Below are 10,000 nucleotides of genomic sequence, written 5' to 3' on the forward strand. Positions count from 1 at the left end.
GCGAGCAGAATTATTACAATTTATTATGAATCACACTTAGGTATAATTATGCTCTTCCCCATATTTTGTGCTGACGTTTGAGGAATCTGCAAAATTCTGCGGAACGAAGCTCCTGTGTAGAGAGAGAGTGCAAGACTCGAATTTTGTGAAAGCATCATCAAATATCCTGAAATATTAATAACCCCCCGGTCCTCTTTGTTTTAGGGCTCACACTCGGCTCCTTCTCGAGCCTTGAAACTTGTTTTTTTTTTATTTCTAGGAAAACCAATGTAAAATATTTTTGTTCAATAATATTTTTTGAGTATTATTTAGAAATTTGAAGAGATTTTATGATACTATGCAATATTTATATTTTTTTTATGAGCTATTTTTTCTCCATTGAAAATAATGTATCATATTTTTTCTAATATATATTTAAATTATTTTTCAATTAAAGCAGTTGTTAAAAAAAGAGACAAGGCTTTTAAAATCCAATAGATTAGTGCCTATATAACTCTATATAAATTGGCTTATAAATGAGACTTTTTTTTTTTTTTTTATTAAGTTGTGGATGTTTGAAATGTTGATTTGAAGTGTCAGTTTTTGCATTCATTTTACTAGTCAAACCTGAACACAGTGGAGGACATTTTGTTACACTTAACATCAGAATTCAATAGAAATGTAACAAAAATGAGCAGGTGAGCTTCTTCAATCTGGGTCTGATCTGATGACAACCTCTTGTCTGACGGTTATTATCTCTACCCAAATCTTTGGGAGGGTCATTTTGGGCTCTTTGGGTAGTTTTTGTGTTACACAGATCATGGGTCAGACGTAACAACCCAGTGTTTGAGTAGTTTTTGTGTTACACAGATCCTGGGTCAGACGTAACAACCCAGTGTTTGAGTAGTTTTTGTGTTACACAGATCCTGGGTCAGACGTAACAACCCAGTGTTTGAGTAGTTTTTGTGTTACACAGATCCTGAGTCAGACGTAACAACCCAGTGTTTGAGTAGTTTTTGTGTTACACAGATCCTGGGTCAGACGTAACAACCCAGTGTTTGAGTAGTTTTTGTGTTACACAGATCCTGAGTCAAACGTAACAACCCAGTGTTTGAGTAGTTTATGTGTTACTCAGATCCTGGGTCAGATGTAACAACCCAGTGTTTGAGTAGTTTTTGTGTTACTCAGATCCTGGGTCAGACGTAACAACCCAGTGTTTGGGTAGTTTTTGTGTTACACAGATCCTGGGTCAGACGTAACAACCCAGTGTTTGAGTAGTTTTGTGTTACTCAGATCCTGGGTCAGACGTAACAACCCAGTGTTTGAGTAGTTTTGTGTTACTCAGATCCTGGGTCAGACGTAACAACCCAGTGTTTGAGTAGTTTTTGTGTTACACAGATCCTGGGTCAGACGTAACAACCCAGTGTTTGAGTAGTTTTGTGTTACTCAGATCCTGGGTCAGACGTAACAACCCAGTGTTTGAGTAGTTTTGTGTTACTCAGATCCTGGGTCAGACGTAACAACCCAGTGTTTGAGTAGTTTTTGTGTTACTCAGATCCTGGGTCAGACGTAACAACCCAGTGTTTGAGTAGTTTTTGTGTTACACAGATCCTGGGTCAGACGTAACAACCCAGTGTTTGAGTAGTTTTTGTGTTACTCAGATCCTGGGTCAGACGTAACAACCCAGTGTTTGGGTAGTTTTGTGTTACTCAGATCCTGGGTCAGATGTAACAACCCAGTGTTTGAGTAGTTTTTGTGTTACTCAGATCCTGGGTCAGATGTAACAACCCAGTGTTTGGGTAGTTTTTGTGTTACTCAGATTCTGGGTCAGATGTAACAACCCAGTGTTTGAGTAGTTTTTGTGTTACACAGATCCTGAGTCAGACGTAACAACCCAGTGTTTGAGTAGTTTTTGTGTTACTCAGATCCTGGGTCAGACGTAACAACCCAGTGTTTGGGTAGTTTTTGTGTTACTCAGATCCTGGGTCAGACGTAACAACCCAGTGTTTGGGTAGTTTTTGTGTTACACAGATCCTGGGTCAGACGTAACAACCCAGTGTTTGAGTAGTTTTTGTGTTACACAGATCCTGGGTCAGACGTAACAACCCAGTGTTTGAGTAGTTTTTGTGTTACACAGATCCTGAGTCAAACGTAACAACCCAGTGTTTGAGTAGTTTATGTGTTACTCAGATCCTGGGTCAGATGTAACAACCCAGTGTTTGAGTAGTTTTTGTGTTACTCAGATCCTGGGTCAGACGTAACAACCCAGTGTTTGGGTAGTTTTTGTGTTACACAGATCCTGGGTCAGACGTAACAACCCAGTGTTTGAGTAGTTTTTGTGTTACACAGATCCTGGGTCAGACGTAACAACCCAGTGTTTGAGTAGTTTTGTGTTACTCAGATCCTGGGTCAGACGTAACAACCCAGTGTTTGAGTAGTTTTGTGTTACTCAGATCCTGGGTCAGACGTAACAACCCAGTGTTTGAGTAGTTTTTGTGTTACACAGATCCTGGGTCAGACGTAACAACCCAGTGTTTGAGTAGTTTTGTGTTACTCAGATCCTGGGTCAGACGTAACAACCCAGTGTTTGAGTAGTTTTGTGTTACTCAGATCCTGGGTCAGACGTAACAACCCAGTGTTTGAGTAGTTTTTGTGTTACTCAGATCCTGGGTCAGACGTAACAACCCAGTGTTTGAGTAGTTTTTGTGTTACACAGATCCTGGGTCAGACGTAACAACCCAGTGTTTGAGTAGTTTTTGTGTTACTCAGATCCTGGGTCAGACGTAACAACCCAGTGTTTGGGTAGTTTTTATGTTACTCAGATCCTGGGTCAGACGTAACAACCCAGAGTTTGAGTAGTTTTTGTGTTACTCAGATCCTGGGTCAGACGTAACAACCCAGTGTTTGAGTAGTTTTTGTGTTACTCAGATCCTGGGTCAGACGTAACAACCCAGAGTTTGAGTAGTTTATGTGTTACTCAGATCCTGGGTCAGACGTAACAACCCAGTGTTTGGGTAGTTTTTGTGTTACACAGATCCTGGGTCAGACGTAACAACCCAGTGTTTGGGTAGTTTTTGTGTTACACAGATCCTGGGTCAGACGTAACAACCCAGTGTTTGAGTAGTTTTGTGTTACTCAGATCCTGGGTCAGACGTAACAACCCAGTGTTTGAGTAGTTTTGTGTTACTCAGATCCTGGGTCAGACGTAACAACCCAGTGTTTGAGTAGTTTTTGTGTTACACAGATCCTGGGTCAGACGTAACAACCCAGTGTTTGAGTAGTTTTGTGTTACTCAGATCCTGGGTCAGACGTAACAACCCAGTGTTTGAGTAGTTTTGTGTTACTCAGATCCTGGGTCAGACGTAACAACCCAGTGTTTGAGTAGTTTTGTGTTACTCAGATCCTGGGTCAGACGTAACAACCCAGTGTTTGAGTAGTTTTTGTGTTACACAGATCCTGGGTCAGACGTAACAACCCAGTGTTTGAGTAGTTTTGTGTTACTCAGATCCTGGGTCAGACGTAACAACCCAGTGTTTGAGTAGTTTTGTGTTACTCAGATCCTGGGTCAGACGTAACAACCCAGTGTTTGAGTAGTTTTTGTGTTACACAGATCCTGGGTCAGACGTAACAACCCAGTGTTTGAGTAGTTTTGTGTTACTCAGATCCTGGGTCAGACGTAACAACCCAGTGTTTGAGTAGTTTTGTGTTACTCAGATCCTGGGTCAGACGTAACAACCCAGTGTTTGAGTAGTTTTTGTGTTACTCAGATCCTGGGTCAGACGTAACAACCCAGTGTTTGAGTAGTTTTTGTGTTACACAGATCCTGGGTCAGACGTAACAACCCAGTGTTTGAGTAGTTTTTGTGTTACTCAGATCCTGGGTCAGACGTAACAACCCAGTGTTTGGGTAGTTTTTATGTAACTCAGATCCTGGGTCAGACGTAACAACCCAGAGTTTGAGTAGTTTTTGTGTTACTCAGATCCTGGGTCAGACGTAACAACCCAGTGTTTGAGTAGTTTTTGTGTTACTCAGATCCTGGGTCAGACGTAACAACCCAGTGTTTGGGTAGTTTTTGTGTTACACAGATCCTGGGTCAGACGTAACAACCCAGTGTTTGAGTAGTTTCTGTGTTACACAGATCATGGGTCAGACGTAACAACCCAGTGTTTGAGTAGTTTTTGTGTTACTCAGATCCTGGGTCAGACGTAACAACCCAGTGTTTGGGTAGTTTTTGTGTTACACAGATCCTGGGTCAGACGTAACAACCCAGTGTTTGAGTAGTTTCTGTGTTACACAGATCATGGGTCAGACGTAACAACCCAGTGTTTGAGTAGTTTTTGTGTTACTCAGATCCTGGGTCAGACGTGACAACCCAGTGTTTGAGTAGTTTCTGTGTTACACAGATCATGGGTCAGACGTAACAACCCAGTGTTTGAGTAGTTTTTGTGTTACTCAGATCCTGGGTCAGACGTAACAACCCAGTGTTTGGGTAGTTTTTGTGTTACACAGATCCTGGGTCAGACGTAACAACCCAGAGTTTGGGTAGTTTTTGTGTTACTCAGATCCTGGGTCAGACGTAACAACCCAGTGTTTGAGTAGTTTTTGTGTTACTCAGATCCTGGGTCAGACGTAACAACCCAGTGTTTGAGTAGTTTTTGTGTTACTCAGATCCTGGGTCAGACGTAACAACCCAGAGTTTGGGTTATTTATCACAGGCGTTGTGTGTCGGCTTCAGGGGAGAGCAGTGCAGTTCCGTTAAATTGGTGCATGTCTTCGGTAAAATACAGGTTTGTGAAATACAGTCCGGCCCGAGATCCAGTTTTTTTATTTTGTCTTTTTTTAAGTTTACAGGATTTAAGTTATTAATTATTGTATGAAGTAAGAAAAAAAGCTAGTATAATAGTAAAAACGAATCAACCCAGTTTTACTGGGTACAATTAACCCAACATGTGTTCGGTCCTATATTAACCCAGCCCTTGGGTTAAAACAACCCAAATTGTTTTTTTTAGAAGGATGGCTCAATTTTACCATATTGTTACAGCCAGTTAATTTGTGTGTGTATAATTGTGTGTCTCTGTGTGTGTATTGGAGTGTGTGTGTCTGTTTTGTACTCTTGATGTTTAAAGGCCTTTGCACACTGAGTCCGAAATTTTCGCATGCGTTTTTTCGTATTTGTGATCCGAAAAATTTGTTACGCACAGAGACCTTGCACACGGAGTCCGATGTGTATTAATGAATGCGTTACGGAAAAAAACCGCAAAACAACACAAAATGCCGTCTTCCACCTGCTTATCAAGGAGCTGCGGATTATCCAGAGCGATTCAAAGTTAATGTCAGTGGCTCCGTTTGATGCTTTGCTAGCGATACTGGAGCCACATATTAAAAAGAAGACCACCAATTACCAGTCCTGAACAGAGACTGGCAGTATGTCTAGGATCCGCGCGCACGCGCGCACACACACGCGGTTTACAGGGAGTTGGTGTGCTATAATTATAGCTGTGATATTGCAGTATTTTTGATACAATAATATTTGGATATATAATTGTAGGTATCTGAGGAGCACTGGCGATTCATTCTCCAGCATTGCCAGCAGTTTTAGGCTGGGCATCAGCACTGTAGATGGGAAAACGGATGCGAAAAACACAGAAAATCGAACCTGTTCCGATTTTTTTTTTGACGGACGAAAGTTTCGGAGGCAGTGTGCAAGTGTGATTGACATAACGTGAGGTCGAATTTATTTTTTGACGTGCGAAAATTTCGCATGCGAATTTCAGACTCAGTGTGCAAAGGCCTTTAGAGTGTAACCTTTTCCTTGCTGTTTGTTTTTTTCTGCATTGTGGCGGAATTATTGATTTTATTTCACACATTTGCAAAAACTTGCTCTGTGTTATAGTGGCGGTAGTTCATATATATGTGTGTGTGTGTGTGTGTGTGTGTGTGGGGGGGGGGGTTATGTGTCTATTTTGCACTCTTTATATATTTAACCCCTTCATTGCTGTGCACTTTGTCTGCACGACAGTGGCTGATTTATAGTTTGTACCACTAAAAGATTACGTTTTCGTATTTCCCGTTCATTTCCTGTCGGCCATTTTTGACCGTGAAGGAGACGAGTGTGAATTTTCCTTTAAAATATCAGAATCATGTCCATGATATTTGTGTTGTGTGTTCACATAGCTAATGCAAAAAAATCACCACATTCCGATGAAGCAAAGGAAACGTCATATTTGAAGGCCCAGAATGTTAAACATTTGAATTCAGAGAAGCTTTCTTCCTCGTGGGCCTGGATGGGGCTAAACGTGTTTTGCGATGGAGATTTTAAATGCCACTTAAAAACTTAACATTGAGTCATGAGAGCCGCCCATACGCTGTGTGTGTGTGTGTGTCTAAAACACAGTTACACTGCTTGCTTTCTTTGTGAATCAGTGTAGTTCAGGGGCTACACTTATACCTCAACCTTTAATAGCACAAGTCTGTGAATTATGAATGTCGACGGGAGCAGAGACTCACTCTCACTCCGTCACATGACTGTCGCTTCCAGAACGTTCTTGCTGATGTATTTTAGACGACATGAGAGAGAAAAAGCTAGTGTTGAAATATTTCTTTAACTTGTATTTCCTGCTCTGAACACATCCGAAAACACCACGAGAAAGAGCAGCACTGCAAAAACAAACGTTGTACAGATCAAGACACATCAATAGTTTAGTACAGAATGAAACAGAATTCCTCTAACCTTTCATCTATTTTTTTTTTCCACTAAGCTCGACGCAATGCATTCTGGGATTGCCCTCTCTGTGAAGGATACAGTATTCGTTTATATCTCAATAACTTCATCATCATTGCGTGGCTCTGACCTGCAGTGAATCCAATCCTCACACACACAACATTAACACACTATAAACACCACAACCGGAACACAATAACAGTCTGTCCTGCTTTCCAAAACACACACACACACACTCACTTACAAACACACAAAACACACACACACTCACTTACAAACACACAAAACACACACACACTACACCAAAATTGCATAATAGTACATACCCCGACAAACGCTACAGAGAAAAGAAACAAAACAGATTGTATAATCACATGAAAAATGTGGATTTCAGATCACACCCACACACACACACACACACACACACACAGATCTTACCGAGGAGTACAGGAAACCCTCTCCATTCATGGCCACGTAGAGTCCAGCCTTCACGCCCTGGATGGCCACGACCCGCAGACCCACCGGGATCAGATTGAACAGAGCTGAAACACACCAACACACACATCTCACTCATCACATGTTGCTCTCTCAGAGACGCTCCTTTAATTCAGCGGAAGAGCTGGAAGCAGAGAGAGAAATGACATGTTGAGCATCACATTAGTTGGGTTGGCACATTCCATGCAGGGTTTTTCATTTAATTTAGAATTATTTTTCAATGAATGAATTTGCGTCGAGGTAGCAAACGGGATTCAGAACCGCAACTCAGATTTGAATGTAACAATTTAAAGCATTTCAGATTCAAAACTGTTCAGACAGACAGACATGTAGATAGATAGAAGGATAAAGAATGATAGAACGATAGATAAAAAGATGGATAGAATGAGGGAGAGAACGTGTGACTCAACGCTATATGGATAGATAGAATGACGGACGGATGGACGGACGCATGGATGATAGATAGAACAATAGATGGATGGAAGATAGAAAGGGAGATAGACTGAACGATATATGGTTACAACAACAGATAGATAGAACAATGGATGGATGGATGGATGGAACGATAGATAGATAGATAGATAGATAGATAGATAGATAGATAGATAGATAGATAGATAGATAGATAGATAGATAGATAGATAGATAGATAGATAGATAGATAGATAGATAGATAGATAGATAGATAGATAGATAGATAGATGGATAGATGGATAGATGGATAGATGGATAGAACGTTGGATGGATGATCAACAGAACAATAGAACGGTGGATGGATGGATAGAACATTGGATGGATGGATAGAATGATAGATGGATGGATAGAACATTGGATGGATGGATGGAATAATCAGACAGAACGAAAGATAGAAAGAGAGAAAGAATGATAGACAGAACAATATATGGATAGATAGATAGACAGATGATAGAACAATAGATGGATGGATGGATGGATGGAACAATGGATGGATGGATGGATAGATAGAACAATGGATGGATGGATTGAACGATAGATGGGAGAATTGATGGATGGATTATAGATAGAACAATAGATGGATGGATGGATGGATGGATAGATAGAAAGGGAGATAGAGTGATAGACAGAATGATATATGGTTACAACGATAGATAGATAGATAGATAGATAGATAGATAGATAGATAGATAGATAGATAGATAGATAGATAGATAGATAGATAGATAGATAGATAGATAGATAGATAGATAGATAGATAGATAGATGGATGATGGATAGAACGTTGGATGGATGATCAACAGAACAATAGAACGGTGGATGGATGGATAGAATATTGGATGGATGGATGGATGGAATAATCAGACAGAACGAAAGATAGAAAGAGAGAAAGAATGATAGACAGAACAATATATGGATAGATAGATAGACAGATAGATAGAACAATAGATGGATGGATGGATGGATGATAGATAGAACAATAGATAGATGAATGGATAGATAGAACAATGGATGGATGGATTGAACAATAGATGGATGAATTGATGGATGGATTATAGATAGAACAATAGATGGATGGATAGATAGAAAGGGAGATAGAGTGATAGACAGAATGATATATGGTTACAACAATAGATAGATAGATAGATAGATAGACAGACAGACAGACAGACAGACAGACAGACAGACAGACAGACAGACAGACAGACAGACAGACAGACAGACAGACAGACAGACAGACAGACAGATAGATAGATAGATAGATAGATAGATAGATAGATAGATAGATAGATAGATAGATAGATAGATAGATAGATAGATAGATAGATAGATAGATAGATAGATAGATAGATAGATAGATAGATAGATAGATCGATCTGTGGCTTCTCAAAAGACAGATGTTTCAGATACAACAAAAGAATATATGAAGGAGGGATGAAGGATAGAAGAGAGAGAGAGAAATCAATCTGCTGAGTGTCAGAGGCAGGTTTGGAGCGCTGCATCACTGCTGCTGATTCAGTTCAAGCCCGTAAAAATCGACAGGAGGGAAAAAACAGGAGCAGCGGAGGAGTGCAGCAGGAGAACGAGGGATGGAGGGGGAGGAGAGATCAGAGGGATGAGTGTGTGTGTGAGAGGAGCATACAAGACAGGAATTCTTCTATTCATCAACGACGCTTTAAACAGAGAGACGTTTATAATGTTACAACAGATTCTATTTCAAATAAATGCAGTTCTTTTGAACGTTCAAATCCTCGAAGAATCCTGAAATCCACACACACACTTTACTGACGAGAACACATGTCCAGCTCAAGCTCGGAACCATCCTGGAAACTGTTGGATCCAAACGCTTTTCCGCTGACACTGGGAAATGCAGCACATCACTGCAGTCAAATGGGCTGTGAAGTGAATCTGACCGCAGTGTGTGTGTGTGTGTGTGTGTGTGTGTGTGTCGCACGTGACTCGGTGTGTAAGCCTGTTGGACTCGCTCATGTGAGTTGTGCCGATAAGAAGGACGGCCGTGTAATTCAAACGCATTTCATCGGAGATTCAAAACATGAGTGGGCACCTTCAGAATACAGGAGGAGAGATGTGAGCTTTAGAAGGAAAACATCGCTCTCTAGCACCCTGGGGAGGTGTGTGTGTGTGTGTGTGTGTGTGTGTGTGTGTGTCCACAGTAATGCATATGTAGATCTGAGAAATACACGCAAACTGTGAGATCAGGCGAGATCACACACACACACACACACACACGTGACAAGGATTCATATTTCATAAGTCATATTTCATCCCAACATCAAAAGAAAGAAAATACACTATATTGCCATGAACTTC

General features: G+C 40.7%; 1 protein-coding gene across 3 annotated transcripts in view; it reads right to left on the reverse strand.

Annotated features, from left to right (window-relative positions):
- The window catches only part of fgf12b (fibroblast growth factor 12b), a 75,857-nt gene that overhangs the window by 5,991 nt on the left and 59,866 nt on the right, over window positions 1–10,000 (reverse strand). For all 3 annotated transcript variants that reach the window (XM_079822854.1, XM_079822853.1, XM_079822852.1), the window contains exon 3: window positions 7,139–7,242. In XM_079822854.1, coding sequence (XP_079678980.1) covers window positions 7,139–7,242 — 104 coding nt within the window. The remainder of the gene's footprint in view (window positions 1–7,138; window positions 7,243–10,000) is intronic.

The sequence above is a fragment of the Gobio gobio genome, assembly GCF_949357685.1.
Source record: "Gobio gobio genome assembly, chromosome: 8".
Classification (NCBI taxonomy): Eukaryota; Metazoa; Chordata; class Actinopteri; order Cypriniformes; family Gobionidae; genus Gobio; species Gobio gobio.